Here is a 17,608-nt window from a genome sequence, read left to right as displayed (position 1 = left end):
CAGCACAGACACACTGCTTGCCAGCTTGTGGGTGCTAGTGAGGACAAAACGAGTAAGTCGACATGGCACTCCCCTCAGGGTGCCATGCCAGCCTCTCACTGCCTATGCAGTATAGGTAAGACACCCCTCTAGCAGGCCTTACAGCCCTAAGGCAGGGTGCACTATACCATAGGTGAGGGTACCAGTGCATGAGCACTGTACCCCTACAGTGTCTAAGCAAAACCTTAGACATTGTAAGTGCAGGGTAGCCATAAGAGTATATGGTCTGGGAGTCTGTTTTACACGAACTCCACAGCACCATAATGGCTACACTGAAAACTGGGAAGTTTGGTATCAAACTTCTCAGCACAATAAATGCACACTGATGCCAGTGTACATTTTATTACAAAATACACCCCAGAGGGCACCTTAGAGGTGCCCCCTGAAACTTAACCGACTATCTGTGTAGGCTGACTAGTTCCAGCAGCCTGCCACACTAGAGACATGTTGCTGGCCCCATGGGGAGAGTGCCTTTGTCACTCTGAGGCCAGTAACAAAGCCTGCACTGGGTGGAGATGCTAACACCTCCCCCAGGCAGGAGCTGTAACACCTGGCGGTGAGCCTCAAAGGCTCACCCCTTTGTCACAGCACCGCAGGACACTCCAGCTAGTGGAGTTGCCCGCCCCCTCCGGCCCCGGCCCCCACTTTTGGCGGCAAGGCCGGAGAAAATAATGAGAATAACAAGGAGGAGTCACTGGCCAGTCAGGACAGCCCCTAAGGTGTCCTGAGCTGAAGTGACTCTAACTTTTAGAAATCCTCCATCTTGCAGATGGAGGATTCCCCCAATAGGGTTAGGATTGTGACCCCCTCCCCTTGGGAGGAGGCCCAAAGAGGGTGTACCCACCCTCAGGGCTAGTAGCCATTGGCTACTCACCCCCCAGACCTAAACACGCCCTTAAATTTAGTATTTAAGGGCTACCCTGAACCCTAGAAAATTAGATTCCTGCAACTACAAGAAGAAGGACTGCCCAGCTGAAAACCCCTGCAGAGGAAGACCAGAAGACAACAACTGCCTTGGCTCCAGAACCTCACCGGCCTGTCTCCTGCCTTCCAAAGAACTCTGCTCCAGCGACGCCTTCCAAAGGGACCAGCGACCTCTGACTCCTCTGAGGACTGCCCTGCTTCGACGACGACAAGAAACTCCCGAGGACAGCGGACCTGCTCCAAAAAGACTGCAACTTTATCCAAAGAAGCAGCTTTAAAGAACCCTGCAATCTCCCCGCAAGAAGCGTGAGACTTGCAACACTGCACCCGGCGACCCCGACTCGGCTGGTGGAGAACCAACACCTCAGGGAGGACCCCCGGACTACTCTACGACTGTGAGTACCAAAACCTGTCCCCCCTGAGCCCCCACAGCGCCGCCTGCAGAGGGAATCCCGAGGCTTCCCCTGACCGCGACTCTCTGAAACCTAAGTCCCGACGCCTGGAAAAGACCCTGCACCCGCAGCCCCCAGGACCTGAAGGACCGGACTTTCACTGCAGAAGTGACCCCCAGGAGTCCCTCTCCCTTGCCCAAGTGGAGGTTTCCCCGAGGAAGCCCCCCCTTGCCTGCCTGCAGCGCTGAAGGGATCCCTTGATCTCTCATTGACTTCCATTGCAAACCCGACGCTTGTTCTAACACTGCACCCGGCCGCCCCCGCGCCGCTGAGGGTGAAATTTCTGTGTGGGCTTGTGTCCCCCCCGGTGCCCTACAAAACCCCCCTGGTCTGCCCTCCGAAGACGCGGGTACTTACCTGCAAGCAGACTGGAACCGGGGCACCCCCTTCTCTCCATTGGAGCCTATGCGTTTTGGGCACCACTTTGAACTCTGCACCTGACCGGCCCTGAGCTGCTGGTGTGGTAACTTTGGGGTTGCTCTGAACCCCCAACGGTGGGCTACTTTGGACCAAGAACTGAACCCTGTAAGTGTCTTACTTACCTGGTAAAACTAACAAAAACTTACCTCCCCCAGGAACTGTGAAAATTGCACTAAGTGTCCACTTTTAAAATAGCTATTTGTGAATAACTTGAAAAGTATACATGCAATTGAAATGATTCAAAGTTCCTAATGTACTTACCTGCAATACCTTTCAAACAAGATATTACATGTTAAATTTGAACCTGTGGTTCTTAAAATAAACTAAGAAAAGATATTTGTCTATAACAAAACCTATTGGCTGGATTTGTCTCTGAGTGTGTGTACCTCATTTATTGTCTATGTGTATGTACAACAAATGCTTAACACTACTCCTTGGATAAGCCTACTGCTCGACCACACTACCACAAAATAGAGCATTAGTATTATCTCTTTTTACCACTATTTTACCTCTAAGGGGAACCCTTGGACTCTGTGCATGCTATTCCTTACTTTGAAATAGCACATACAGAGCCAACTTCCTACACGGATGCAATAGCAGACTACCTCACACATATCGCTATGCCCAGACTGACACAGGAGGATAGAGAGGCTGTTGGTGCACCCTTGACCCTAAGCAAAATTACGAAAGCACTGGGGGGTATGGCTGAGGGGAAAGCTCCTGGTCCAGATGGGCTGACAGTATATTTCTACAAAGCATATCAACACCTATTACTCCCAAAGTTAAAAGACGTATATGATGAAATGGTAGAGAAGGGCAGCATGCCCCCATCAATGAGAGAAGCAATGATAATTGCCTTGCTCAACCCTGGTAAACCCCGAGAAAACTGCTCCTCTTATAGGCCATTGTCGCTATTAAATGTAGATGTAAACGTTTTCACCTGGACTTTGGCTGATCGCTTGGCTGGAGTGCAGCCGCGTGTGATTCGACCTGAGCAAGCTGATTTTGTCCCCGGTCGCAGTCTGTCCATGAGTCTTCGCACATTATTTGGCACAATACAAAACATTATCCCGGAGTTGAAGGCGGTGGCAGTCGTCCTGGATGCTGAAAAGGCGTTCGACTCGGTAGAATGGGAGTTCCTAGGGCGACTTTGCGCAGATTTGGGGTGGGCGACACCTTCCTCCAAATGATCTCCACATGGTATAGCGACCCCCGAGCCAGAGTTTGCGCTAACGGTACAGTGACTGAATCGTTTGGGATTGCGAGGGATGCCCGTTATCTCCCCTGTTATATGCGTTGGTAGCGGAGCCCCTGGCGTGTGCAATAAGAGAGTACCACGGACACCGGGGCCTCAGATTTCAAAATTACACCCTTGTTTTGTCTACGTATGCAGACGATACCCTATTATATATCAAACATCTTGAGCGTAATGTCGCTCCAATACTCTGAGAAATCATCAAATTTGGCTCTCGGTCAGGGCTAGTAATAAATTGGAATAAGTCCATTGTATTTCCCTTAACTCCAGTAACAACGCAGGTAGATGTAGACTTCCCGCTGGCGTGGGAGACTAACACTGTCAGATATCTGGGGATACAAGTGCATACTGACCCTAAGAGAGTGATAGAGGATAATTTTGAAACTGCACTGAAAAAATTGTCGGTGGATGTGGAGAGGTGGATCAAACTGCCGTTGTCATTACTTGGGCGCATAGCACTGATGAAAATTGAAAATGGTGGTTTTGCTGCACTTTTTATTCCTGTTTCGAAATATACCTATAGTCCTGCCGAAGACATACTTTGCCGCTTTGAAAACGTTATTAATAAAATTAGCATGGGCGAACAAGGTACCTCGCGTGAATTGACGAACTCTGACACTCCCATATGAGATGGGGGATTGGGCGCCCCGGACCTTGAGATATATTACATAGTAGCGCATGCAGCAGTGGCACAGGAGTGGCTTCATGGGACGGGTGAGGCCCCGTGGTTAAGGATTGAGAGGGAACTGGCTGCCCCAGAGCAGCTGAGTAGCAGGTTGTTCCATACACCCCATAGACGAAATAGGGAATTTGCGTCCATAAATTCGGTCACACGAGCATGGCGTGAACTCATTAAAAAGCAGGGGCTGGTATTATTATATTCTCTGCATGCCCCAGTAGAATGCTGTGCCTGGTTTTCTCCTGGGAGAAACCGTAGTTTGGTGCAATCCATGTGCGAAATAGGCATTGACAAAATGGGAGATATCTTCGAAGATGGCATAGTGAAGACCTGGGACGCAATAGCAAGGGACACGGAGACACACACTTCCCTACACCGATATCAGTACCACAGGGTGAGGCACGCTCTGACAAAATTATTGGTAGAGGATATGCAGGAACCCCCCGAGGTACAGGCCCTCTCGGTGGTACTGTTGGGAAAACAACCTCGCCAACTGATTTCTTGTCTCTATTCACATGTTCAGGGGGCTAGGGAACATGAGTTATCGAGAGCTCGCCTGGAGTGGCAGAGAGAGCTGGAGGTGCAGATCACAGATGCACAATGGCGATACTGCTGCTCTAAAACAAAATCCATATCCTTAAACGGCCGACACCGGCTAATACATTTTAAATATCTAAATAGAGTCTATTATACCCCCCTACGACTCTATCAATATGGACTGAGCAAGACAGCTAATTGTCCCAATCAATCAATCAATCATAGTATTTATAAAGCGCGCTATGTACCCGTCAGGGTTTCGAGGCGCTGAGGGGGGGGGGGGTGCGCTGCTTGTTTAGCGGTCGAAGAGCCAGGTCTTGAGGAGCCTTCTGAATGCGAGGAGGTCCTGGGTCTGGCGAAGAGATGTGGGGAGAGAGTTCCAGGTCTTGGCGGCGAGGAAGGAGAAGGATCTGCCGCCGGATGTCTTGCGCTGGATTCGGGGTACGATGGCGAGGGCGAGGTTGGCGGATCGGAGTTGACGTGTTGGAGTATAGAAGTTGAGTCACGGTGTTGTGAAGTGCCTTGTGAGCGTGAGTCAGGAGTTTGAAGGTGATCCTCTTGTCTACCGGGAGCCAGTGGAGTGCCTTTAGGTGAGGGGAGATGTGACTTCGGCGGGGTATGTTGAGGATCAGTCGGGCGGAGGCATTTTGGATACGTTGGAGGCGTTTGATGTCTTTGGTTGGGATGCCTGTGTAGAGTGCGTTGCCGTAGTCAAGTCTGCTGCTGACGAGGGCCTGGGTCACCGTCTTTCTGGTTTCTGTTGGTCCCAGATGTGGAGAGGTACGTGCTGGATTCTTGCAAATGTCCTGGGGGTGTGGAATGGTACAGCAGTTTTGGAAGGCAGTGACACAGGAAATAAATAGTATCATTGGAGAGCCGATGACCTGTGAACCGATGACAGCACTTTTGGGCTGGGATAAACAATTAGCGGCCCAAAATCGCAGGCTACTGGCGATGGGGTTCCTATTAGCCAAACGACGGATAGCAATGAGATGGGATCGCGGCCCAGTCCCCACAATACAATAGTGGCATAGAGATATGACATAATGTAACACACAGTCAGACAATTATAGTGAGATGCTCCCCCCCACCACTAGGCCGAAGAAATACTGGGAGGCCTATAGCCGCTACCTTGCTGGAATGGAAACAAGCGAACCTGAAACAGGAGAGACACTCTGATGGGACATAATAAAACTGAATCACATGAACATAAGCAGTGACTGTGACTAGCTTGATGACCCGATGTTTTAGGGTTGAGGGGAAATGTGCAGAACTGTTTACCGTATACGACCGCCTAAATACGTCAAGTGATTGATTAGTTTGCAGCAAGATGAATACTTTGTTATGTTGTAAATGACTATACTAAAATATAAATAAAGATTTAAAAAAAAAAAAAAAACTAGAAGGAGGATGAAAGCACACAAAAAATAGGAAACGTGGGCAATATTTCAGTAAAATGTCAAAACTGTGTTGAAAAATGTGTTTTTCTGATTTATGTCTGCCTGTTTCTGAAAGCTTGGAAGATGGTGATTTTAGCACAGCAAACCCTTCATTCATGCCATTTTCAGGGGGAAAAATCTTTTTTCTGCAGCACTTTTTTTCCCATTTTTCTAAAACAAAAAAAACAAAAAACCCACAAATTTAGCTGTATTTTGGCTAATTTCCTGGTCTCCTCTTGGGGAATCCACAAACGCTGGGTACCTTTAGAATCCCCAGGATGTTGGAAAAGCAGAACGCTAACATGGTATGCATATCTCATGTGGACAAAAAGTTAAGGGGGCCTAAGCATGAACTACCCCAAATAGCCAAAAAATAAGGCTTAGCACAGGACAGGGGAAAACACTTAGCAGCAAAAGGGTTAATCCTAAGTAAAGATATCAGTTCAGAATCCCAATAAAGAGTTCTAATGAGAGAATAAGATGCGTAAACATAAAGCTTTTGCATTTAAAATAAAAAGTTACAGGCTCAAAAGTATTCTGTTATTAATCAGCAGACATTTATTTGAAGGAAAAGGCTAGAAAAGGGAATCTTTCCTGAAAAGAGGTAACCCTATAGTTGTCAGTGAAAGAGTCCAGTGTGTTCTTGCATGCTAGAAGCCAGAATGGCGAGAGAGTGTTTACTTACTACTTTAAGAACATGCACTAATATAAATCTGTGAGAACACAAATTGAAACAACTGTCACATTCCCCATTCTTGCTATCCAGTATGATTTCAGCAAAACCCTGAGAGCAGGTAAACTCCCTAGTTTTTCACGCCTTCACATTAGACCACAGAAACAAGTCCTTGAAATGATACTTCATTCACATCTTGCAGTTTAGACTGTTCTTCCTATGAAGAATGCCTCCTGCCATCTTCTCTCCTTCCAGTGAGAACCTTACCATCAGTTGTCTAATACATAACAAATCCCTATTCACTAGTTTAATAGAAGGCTTCTGAAAAGTTACAGGATCTGCAGTAAAAGAGTAAAACCTCTTGTGCAAAACAACAGTTCAGTGTGATTAGAGGCCTTTCAGTGCTAATGTATGAATCAGTGTTAACCTGGCATCCGTAGTTACACTAACATGTCAATACATTGTTACTTCAACTGTAAGCGGAGTATGATTACTTTCTACAGATTAGCATTTACCATATGTATTACTTTTACACCGTTTTTTTCTTTTCTTTTTGCACTTTCTGTATAAATGCTCTTTGTTTACAAAATGAGAAGACTCCCTCTAGCAGATCCTTAAAGTGAAACTCACATCATGGAAACGGAGATACATACTCATTACTGAGAAATATAAGGTGAAAAATAAACGGAGATGGGAAAACGCATATGCACGAGTACTTTAGAACCTTAAGCAACCTCAAGTGGTAAGATGATAAAAATCCTATTTGGGAAGATCACTCAGCACTTATCTAAATGCTGAAACAAAAAATATGGCTTTTAGAGCTCAACAGTCTTAGTGGCCTGATGGCGATTGGTAGATTACAGATAATTGCTGATCTGGCCTCTGTTTTTCCAGGAATGCTGAATTGAAGATTAGTTTTCACCGTTTAACATTGCAGCCGCTATTTGGAAAGCTTTATGAAAACAAATAACCTGAGTCTGGTTCTGGCCTAAAATCTGTATCTGTTGTTTTTGTGTTGCTTGCGGGGGGGGGGGGTTCTTCTGATTGGGTTAGGGGGTGGGACCTCCTGCATGGAGGGGGGGGGGGCTGGGGAGTCCTGTTGTGGCAACAGGAATTAGTATTCCTGTTGCCAGTATCCTTACTGCCAGGGATTACGTGGCGAGGCTGCTGCTACGGAAACCCTGGCAGTAAGGATACTCATTGTACAGCCGGCGGTGTTAGGTGGACCGCTGGGTCGAGAGTGGTCACCTTCGGCCAGGTGGTTACACCTCCCCCACCCACCCCTTTGTGGGACAGCCAATTCACTGCCGCAGTCAATATTTGGCGGTCCTGCACCACCATGCTGTCGGCAATCTGGATGCAGCCGCAGGAGTTGCGGGGCAGGACCGCCAAGGTCAGAATGACTGCATGTGTCTTGATATGTCTTTATGCCATGGAGAGACTAATGAGAATCATGTGGCCCAACAAATGGGTTTATGCAGCTTTGAACCAGACTAACAGCTCTCGTAACAGTATCTTTGTCTTTTTCAATTAGTTACTTATGTAGGTCTGTGTGAGTAACCATTTCCCTTATATGACCCAAAAGGGCGCTTCTGTGTTAAGCCGTCATATACCTTTTCACAGCACCCACCTTAAGGTTGAACCTTGTACCACCCGGAGCCTGTGTGTCTTTGTTGACTGTTACTTCTATTGCTTGATCGACCAGAACTCGTCCAAACAGATTAACATCTGACAGTTGAACTGAAAAGCATCAGTTGAAGTTGTGTTATATCTCTGCATGTTTCAATGCAAGTAATGTAATTTCGACATATTATATAGGAAGATATCTAGCGTAGTTCATCCTTCCATACGCAAAACACCATGGGATTATAGAGCGTATGGTGGTAAGATGTAAATGCCAATTTCCTTCTCGAGCAGCAAGCTGCAGAGCCAGCAAGACATTTTCAACTATATCCACATAAGACATCCAAAATGCGGAGAGATCTCCATTGTCATGACAAAGATGTTCTGGGAATACATCCCAAGATTAGGCAACCTCATCTCTTTTGGCATAGGTCTTTTGCAAAGTCATTAACATGTGCAGTGAAGGAATAGACTACCTAAATGTTCTGTTTGTAATTCTTCTTCACCCAGGGGAAAAATTCCAACCGAGCCAGTCTCAACATAGCTCCATACACTCACTTGTGTACTCGAACTGCACGATTGTACACACATTTTAATACTGATGATATTGATCCTTCTGCTATTGTCTTCTTCAGTGCATAAGTCAAGAATGGCAGCACCTTGAAAGCGTTTTCCAAAAATGGACATGACATTGCAAATGGTGTGAAAGGTGCCCATTCGAAGAATGATTCTGTTGTACATTGCTCTGTGCTTCCACACAATCTCAGTTGCCTTTGCATAGAGAGCTTGATCCATGACCACTACAATTTTCACCAAATGCAGTGATTCCCTAATCAGCTCTGACTGTTTAAACATTTCAGAAACAGTTGTCAACTCAGTTGCAGGGGCAAGTAGCCAATGGAATCCTGTGATACACTAACTAGGTCTCTAGTACTGATGTTAAATCCTGTCCAACTTGGTATTTTCTGTGCGTGGCTCGCTTCTTGTCTTGTAACAACCCAAATTATGCTCTTATTTTGTGCAAGCTTCACTTCGACAACGCTTTCCAGCATGACTGATACTTATCATCAATGGCTGAGGCCCAGCTCTTTCAGCAGAAACGTACATGAACAATTCTTCAGTATTTGTGGTGGCCAATGCTCCTTGCATTTGTTTTTCAATGCTTTGGCGAGGAGTTTTAAAAGGTTGTGATCCAAATAACTTGGGCTGCATTGATATATCGTTCACTCGATGATTGATCCCCTTACCAGAAAGACTCTCTCCCAGCTTATCAATGTTATCCTGTGCTAAGTTAGTGAAGACCTGAGGCTGAATGTCGGCTGGAAGAACAATTTTCTCATTAAAGGTAGAAGCAAGTTTCTGAAGACACAAGGCAGTTTCCTTTTCTTCCAATTGTTAGTATGAAATCCCATGATCAAGTCTGGTCAATGAGTTCAACATTGCCTGTCAGCATTTGTATGGTATGGAAGCGACAATTGCTTGGGGTATTTGTGCTTTGTGAATGCATATTTAATGTCCTGACTGAATGATTACATAAGTAAAGCAACCCTTTTGTAGGGTTTGTGTGTTCTGGCTCTCTTGTCAGAAGTCTTAATAGGAAGCTTTTAAGGTAATCAGGTACTGTAAAGAATCTTTATCAACGTCTGATAGATGATATGGCCATGGTTTTGATGTCAAATTTGTTTTAATCCTTGTTCTTATGTGCGATGATGTTTGATAAGCGCTCTTGTTCATGTCTGTTACCTTAACCTTTAACCCCCAGGGTGCCTGGGGCGAGCTGGTCTCGTCCTAGCACACAGTTCCTGTGTGCCCGGGATGAGACCAGCTCGTCCAGCGCCTGGCCCACACCCCCCAGTCGGGGATGGAATGGAGATTGCTTCCCCTTCCACCCCTGACCACCCCCAGCCCCCCAGTGACGTCTGATGATGTCAGCGTGCCTATCTGCCCCGGGGGGTTGGGGGGGGCAGAAAACTCTAGACACCAGGGATATATATATTTTTATTTACTTCGTTTTTATGTATGTGGAGCGACCCTTTAGGCAAGGGTTGTTCCCCTGGGGAGCAAACTGTATTTAGGCCATATCTGCCCCCCCCCCCCCCCCCCCCCAAGTCAGCCTATTTTTGTTAGGCCAATCTGCCCCCAAGGGGGATAGAAACCACTAGACACCAGGGATTGGTGTGTGTATGTGTGTGTGTGTTTTGTTTGGGGGGGGGGGGCAGCCCCTTGGGCAAGGGTCGCTCCCCATGGGGGCACATTATTGTTGGCCATATCTGCCCCCCTTGGGGCAGATCGGCCTATTTTTGCAAGGCCCATCTGCCCCCAAGGGGGGCAGAAAGCCCACCAGAGACCAGGAAAGATATTTTTTTCAAAATAAGAGGGTGGGGGTATGACCGTACCACCAACCCAAAAAAATGGGGCCAAAGTTGTTCTGCTCACCAGTGGGCTGATTGAGCAGTTACCCCCGATCTACACCCCAGGGGGAGAGTGGGGCAGAAAGTCTACTAGATGCTAGGGAATAAAAATAAAAAAAATAGTGGGGTGGTGGCTACCAACCAGTATGGGCCTGGTTATGCCCCACCCTAACTGAAGGGGGTAACAGTCTTTCAGCTCTCGCCCTGCACACTAAAACATCTTACCCCACGGCAAGCAAGAGGACTTTCGATTATTCTGGGTTTCCCAATCCGCCCCCCCACCCCACCTTGACCCATCCCCACCCCCACCCTGACCCATCCCCACCCCCCACCCTCGATAAAACAGGTAGTTTTGTATTTGATAATTTTGATGTGTCCAGATAGTGTTTTGGGGCATTTCCTGTAGCGAGCACTAGGCCTACCCGCACAAGTGAGGTACCATTTTTATCGGAAGGCTTGGGGGGAACGCTGGGTGGAAGGAAATTAGTGGCTCCTCCCAGATTCCAGAACTTTCTGTCACCGACATGTGAGGAAAAAGTGTTGTGTTTTATTTTTTTTTAAGCCAAATTTTGAGGTTTGCAAAGGGTTCTGGGTAACAGAACCTGGTGAGAGCCCCACAAGTCACCCCATCTTGGATTCCCCCAGGTCTCTAGTTTTAAAAAATGCACAGGTTTGGTAGGTTTCCCTAGGTGGCGGCTGAGCTAGAGGCCAAAATCCACAGCTAGGCACTTTGCCAAAAACAGATCTGTTTTCTTTGGGAAAGTGTTGTGTCCACGTTGTGTTTTGGGGCATTTTCCTGTCGCGGGCACTAGGCCTACCCACAGAAGTGTAACGAAATGTAAGGAAAACATTTTTATTTTTTAAGCCACATTTTGAGGTTTGCAAAGGATTCTGGGTGACAGAAACTGGTGATAGCCCCACAAGTCACCCCATCTTGGATTCCCCTAGGTGTCTAGTTTTCAAAAATATTCAGGTTTGCTAGGTTTCCCTAGGTGCCAGCTGAGCTAGGGGCCGAAATCAACAGCTAGGCACTTTGCAAAAAACACGTCAGATTTCAAAGTAAAAATGTGATGTGTCCATGTTGCGTTTCCTGTCGCGAGCATTAGGCCTACCCATGCAAGTGAAGTACCATTTTTGTCGGGCGACTTAGGGGAACACAGAATAGCAAAACAAGTGTTATTACCACTTGTCTTTCTCTAAATTTTTTCCTTCCAAATCTAAGAAAGTGTGTAAAAAAGACGTCTATTTGAGAAATGCCCTGTAATTCACATGCTAGTATGGGCACCCCGGAATTCAGAGATGTGCAAATAACCACTGCTTGTCAACACCTTATCTTGTGCCTATTTTTCACTCTTTATATTTCGGCAAATGAATTGCTGTATACCCAGTATCGAAAGAAAACCTATTGCAAGGTGCAGCTCATTTATTGGCTCTCCGTACTTAGGGTTCTTGATGAACCTACAAGCCCTATATATCCCTGCAACCAGAGGAGTCCAGCAGACGTAACGGTATATTGCTTTCAAAAATCTGACATCGCAGGAAATAGTTAGAGTAAAATATGGAGAAAATGGCTGTTTTTTTCACATCAATTTCAATATTTAGTTATTTCAGCTTTTCTTTTCTGTAGGAACCCCTTATAGGATCTACACAAATTACCCCTTGCTGAATTTCAGAATTTTGTCTACTTTTCAGAAATGTTTAGCTGTCTGGGATCCAGCATTGGTTTCACACCCATTTCTGTCACTAACTGAAAGGAGACTGAAAGGACTACAAATAGTAAAAGTGGGGTATGTCCCAGTAAAAAGCCAAAATTGTGTTGAAAAATGGGTTTTTCTGATTCAAGTCTGCCTGTTCCTGATAATGCTATTTTCAAACTCAGGTTTTCTCCTACAACTTCCTCTAGCATGACACTGTCAGGCTGGGACAATAATTTTCCTTGGTTGTCTGGGAATATGTGGAGGCTGTCACCGAACTCGGAGTCCAATTTTCTTCTAATATGCTTCTTGGTTGATTTGTCTATTCTCTGTATGCCTCTGTATGTCATGAGGGTTTCAAGCCTTTCAGTGAGTCGTCACACGTATTACCTCTTTGTTAGGAATAATCACAGTTCTAATGTATTGAAAATAGTTCATCATATGCTCCATCTGTCATATTTTTGTAGTGATCATAGGTTTGAATGTGGGGTGCATGATCTTCCTCCTTTGCTTTAACCCTACAAGATACTTGATAATGGGGTTTTGCAGCCTCTGTGTCCCTACTACAAACTAAGATCTTTGAATCACAATTAATGGTTGCACAATCTCAAAGCCTTTTGTCAACTCTAAGCTCTGTGGCCTTGATTTATTTCTCATGTGTTGAGGTTCCCTTGTAACATTTTATCTTTCCACAAAATATACATTCTTCAGCATACAAGTTTGACTTCAGTGATGTTTTTCTGTTTAAGCGTTTACTTGTGCACTCACTCGTTCCAGCATCATCCCTGACATTTGCTTTTCCATGATGAGTAGTCCTGCAGGCTTGTCAGCTTAACTCCATGTTGGACATATGACCATAAATGAATTTTACAATAGGGATCAGAGGGACAGGATGTACTTGTTTCAGTCTTCTTCATGATACGACATGGTCATTCATCAACAGCTCTGGACAAAAAAAAATATTTTAAAAATGTATAAAGTTTTCCTGGTGTAATTCATATAATCATAATTATTATTAACATGATTATCAATTTATATAATCACATTTACTGTAATTGTAATTTTTTAATAAAATTCACAGTAATAAAAGTTATGAAAAAAAATCATTTTACATCAGGGTATCTTGGGAGTGAAGGTGTAACTCCCAAAAGGCAAAGAGGTATGACATACTATCACATACTTTGCATCTCTAAGTGTCCATACCCTGCCAATAAATCATATTAGAACCCATCCCCCCCCAAGTGGTACCGATAACATGGTTGGCTTAAGGCCTAATGGAGTAAAAGTTCCCATGGCCAGCCCTATCCACGTTTTCAGTAGTCCTGTCTGCAGACAGGCTCTAAATGCCCTGTATGAGGGCATTTTCAAGATTTTGAAAGTCTTCAGCCACACTCAGCTTGGGCTCTGAGAGCTGGGGCTGTTTGTAACGGAATGCACTATGGTAATCCTAGAGTCAACCCAGATTTAATACTAAAATCCAGTTTGAAGCTGGCTCTATATCCACAACAAACCCAGAAAGAGGTGTTTGGTAAGTTAATAGTAGTCCAATAGTAGTCCTCCAACAAAAAGACCGCAATAACACAAGAATTGTCTTGGCAACCTGTTCTCTCCCTTTCATGTATGGACTAAATGTCACTTGTAGCTCAGCAGACCAGTTAAGCAGAATTTGACTCTAACGTCAAAAGGATGCCCACAGCCCCCATGCATATTCTGTGGAGTTCAGAGTAGTCATCTCTGCCTATTCAGGTCAGCCTGTTTGCTTGTGGAGCATTTCATGCCTTTTTCACGCTTATTCAGTGCTGAGCACATGCTGAGAGCTCACACAGATTTACACTAATTGGCCATCTGACAGTTCAGGCAGGTAAAGGGTAAGTGTCTAATAATTAGTTTTCCTTCATAATTATTATAAATCCCTCTTCACTGTTGAATTTTGATTTGTAATATTTATTAAAAATAGTGGTTTAATTATTTTTCTAGCTGGTCTCATTCCAGAGCACAGTATTAATATTTTAACCTGTACTCTGTGTTGTTGTTGTTTTTTTTTTCTTTTTTCGTTTTTTTTTTTAACAAGGGAAAACTAGACCTGCCACAGTGAAAATAGCTTTTAGTAATTTGTCACTGTAGTGACATGGTAATATTAATTTTCTACATGTCGAACTTTTATAAACTATGTACCCTATCTTGTGGGCTACAAGGTAGGGTGACTTACTAATATTTAAAATAAAGGTTTTTACTGGCTAATAAAGGATTTGTTTTGATAGGTCTCAGTACATGGATAGTGGATGGTACCATAGGTACAGCCGTTCACTAGTGGCATTTAACTTCCAGGCTCTTGGGTACATTTTACACCATATACTAGGGACTTACAGGCAAATTAGGGCAGATTTCCCCCATTAAGGATCCAAGGCTTAAGTTGCCTCCTGGCTCCAGAGAATCATAATAACAAACAAAGTTAACATACATTTTATTGACCTAAAGAATGTGTGCAAAACTAATTATCCATCTGAAATAAAATTACCAAAGGTAAGCAACCTATTCCATTTGAGTTTATGCAAATGTACTAGTCCAGTGCTTCCCAATCTCTTGACTCCTGCAGCTACCCACTGAATCACTACTGGAAGCCAGGGACCCCCAAGCAATTTGTACGATTTGAGTTTCAGACATTAAAACAGTAATTTGCAAAAAATACACAAACCAGTATACACCAAACAAATAATCAAATTACTAAAGATGTTATTATTTTATATTGAAGAAATATATGTAAAACTCAAAACATTTTCATAGGAAGGTTGTTGCTGCATCTCGGCGACTAACTTTTCAGCGTTTGGTTTTATTTTGGAAAGTTTAATCTTCAGGTCAGGTTCTGCATTTCCCAAGCGATTTCTGTATTTATTTTCTTAGATACATAAGATCTGGGAAAGCTTTTTCGCATACATTTGTGGTGGGGAAAGGAAGTAAAGCCTTAAGTGTCTCATCTCTCACCAGCCCCTCTGTCACATGTATTTCATTTGTTTTAAAGCACCTCTCTTACCAGAGTAGGGTGTCATCACACACATGCTGAGACAATTTATCATACATATGTAAATCAGTGTATAGAAAATGTTACATGAGGCAAAAATGACTACAGGGTGTAGGATTCACATGTCATACATACTGGTAGGCATATTCTAATAGTTCTTGGTCTGGAGAAGCACAAACTCAGGATGCAGGACAAAACATAGTGGTTAGCATTGAGTTTAATAATAAGAATGTATTTCTACACAAACAAACCTTTTTCAGCAGCATCAGAATATATGAAAGACTGGGGAGGGAAACATAACTTTATAACTTGTACCCTGCAGTTTGCATGCAGCTCTTTGACGGTAGTTCAGAGATCAGTGTGCTAGACTATAATTGTATCTTATGAACTGCACAGTAACACAAGAATCTCTGTGACTCACTGTTCTATGGATATACAATACTATTCTTTGATATGCATGATACATGTTTCTTTGCAGTAGGCATATCAACCATCTGTGCTACCTTAGATGAGCCCAAACTGCCACTAGACAAAAATCCCATCTCTCTCTAGCAGGTACATTAATCACCAGAATTATCTGGACCTTTTTTTTTTTTTTTTTTTGGCCCGAAAACTGCTAGATATACAAGGAACTTTGCAGTGCTTTTAAAACTGCTGCACAAACTAAGTAACAAATATAAAAATACTTGTGTTTCTGTCAAGAGGCCCGAGCTGGAGAAGTGCCTTTCTGCCGGCCCAGGCCTTCAGATGCTTATGTACCCCCTGGGAATGTTTCACAGACCCCATGGGCTCTGTGGATCACAGGTTGGGAACCGCTCTACTAGTTTGTGAGAATTGGAGAGGGTCTTTTGGAAAACACTTCAGTGTAAGGTAGTCTAAGTAAAATGTCATGGCATCTATTGATTGGAGGAAACAATCAAGCATTTTATGGAGGGCAAAAGTGAGGATGTCATAATCAAAGGCAGTGTTCCAGAAGATAGAAACCCAGTAATACTGCTTACTGAAAAATAGGAAAAGCCTCTTTCTAAAGAACAAAGTTAGAAGTGGTGGATACCTATCTAAATTGCAGTATTATATTATTAATGAATAACAGAGTAATAGAGTTGGCGGAGGCCCCATTATTCATATTTCATACCCATGTTGTGATACGCAAGACAGTGTTTTAATAACATATTCCATAATTTGTTAAGGTTCTGCTTAGATTCCCATGGACCTCAGTTTACCATTTGCCCACATGGAAGAGTGTAGTTGATGATTGGAGCAATCTACCGTTGTTTTTTCTGTTCAGATTTGTTATCTTAGGTAAGGCATTAATGTGTTGTCGACTACTAGCTTGAATTGTGTGTACATCGATCCCTTCAGCTTTAATTTTTGAAATTGAACTTGCAGTTTTTATTCTTTTTTCACAGTTGTTTAATCTATTTTTTAATCTGTTTTGAGCAGATCAATAAAACACGCAACAGGCCATCACTAGCAACAGCCAGCTACAATTTTATAATTCTCTAGTTTTGCCTCTAGCATTAGTTAAATCAGCATTCCTCAAAAGTCTCATGAAGTGCAAGTCTTATATAATTGGAATGAGGTGGTTGGGTTTTTACTTTCTTTTTCATGTTAGTTATTTTTGGTCTTACACAAAGTTGTTGTCAATGGTCTGTACAAACTGCAAGGTCTAGATGATCTACAAATTATGTTTTTTCAGTTCCTAATGTGGATCTGCCACCTTTATGTTCATCAAGATTCCGCTCTGGGCCCCCAGGAGAAGAGGCTCAAGTGGCAAGTCAATTTATAGCAGATGTGATTGAAAAGTAAGCTTCTTTCTAATATGCTTCTTAAACATAGCCACACAATGGAACGTTCCAATGACTGATTCTAATCACTTTGTCTCTTAGTTCACAGATAATATTAAAAGAAGATTTGTGTATTTCAAATGGCAAGGTATGTACAGAATAAGCCTGGAAAATTCACGTATCTTCCTTTTGAAGAGCACTTCCAATCAAAGATAAAACTGTATTATTTAGCCACTCCTGCATCACCAACAGTTGTCAATAGCAGCAGTTTTAGAATGTGCATTTATTTGGTAGCTGCTTTGGGTTTTGAGACTTACTATGACATGATTCTCTGGATGTTCCCTTCAAATTGGACAGAATCTGGGATTACTGTTTGGGTTAAAAATTGTCCAAGTGTTGCATAAACCAGTAGAAGACTTACTAGGGTTTCTTTTACACAGCATGGTATAATAAGCCAGCACAGGGTCATATATTCATGTTGCCTCATTTATATGTTTCCTTAAGGAAAATAGTTTTTTTCATATGGTATTTGGACCTCATTTGACTTTTTACATCTCTTTTATTTGTTTTCTGTATAAGTCCTCTACTATGAAGGACTCATTTCTTTCTTTTTTTCTTTTGAGATTTTTGGCCATCTTATTTCACGTGCTGTCTGA

General features: G+C 43.6%; 1 protein-coding gene across 1 annotated transcript in view; it reads left to right on the top strand.

Moving 5' to 3' along the window:
* The window catches only part of EXOSC8 (exosome component 8), a 293,056-nt gene that overhangs the window by 89,450 nt on the left and 185,998 nt on the right, over positions 1-17,608 (top strand). The window contains exons 6-7 of the mRNA XM_069205514.1: positions 16,865-16,970; positions 17,055-17,100. Coding sequence (XP_069061615.1) covers positions 16,865-16,970; positions 17,055-17,100 — 152 coding nt within the window. The remainder of the gene's footprint in view (positions 1-16,864; positions 16,971-17,054; positions 17,101-17,608) is intronic.

This window comes from Pleurodeles waltl, chromosome 8, assembly GCF_031143425.1.
Source record: "Pleurodeles waltl isolate 20211129_DDA chromosome 8, aPleWal1.hap1.20221129, whole genome shotgun sequence".
NCBI classification, from domain to species: domain Eukaryota; kingdom Metazoa; phylum Chordata; class Amphibia; order Caudata; family Salamandridae; genus Pleurodeles; species Pleurodeles waltl.
Note: the sequence above shows the minus strand (reverse complement) of the source record. Positions and strands in the feature narration are given on the sequence as shown.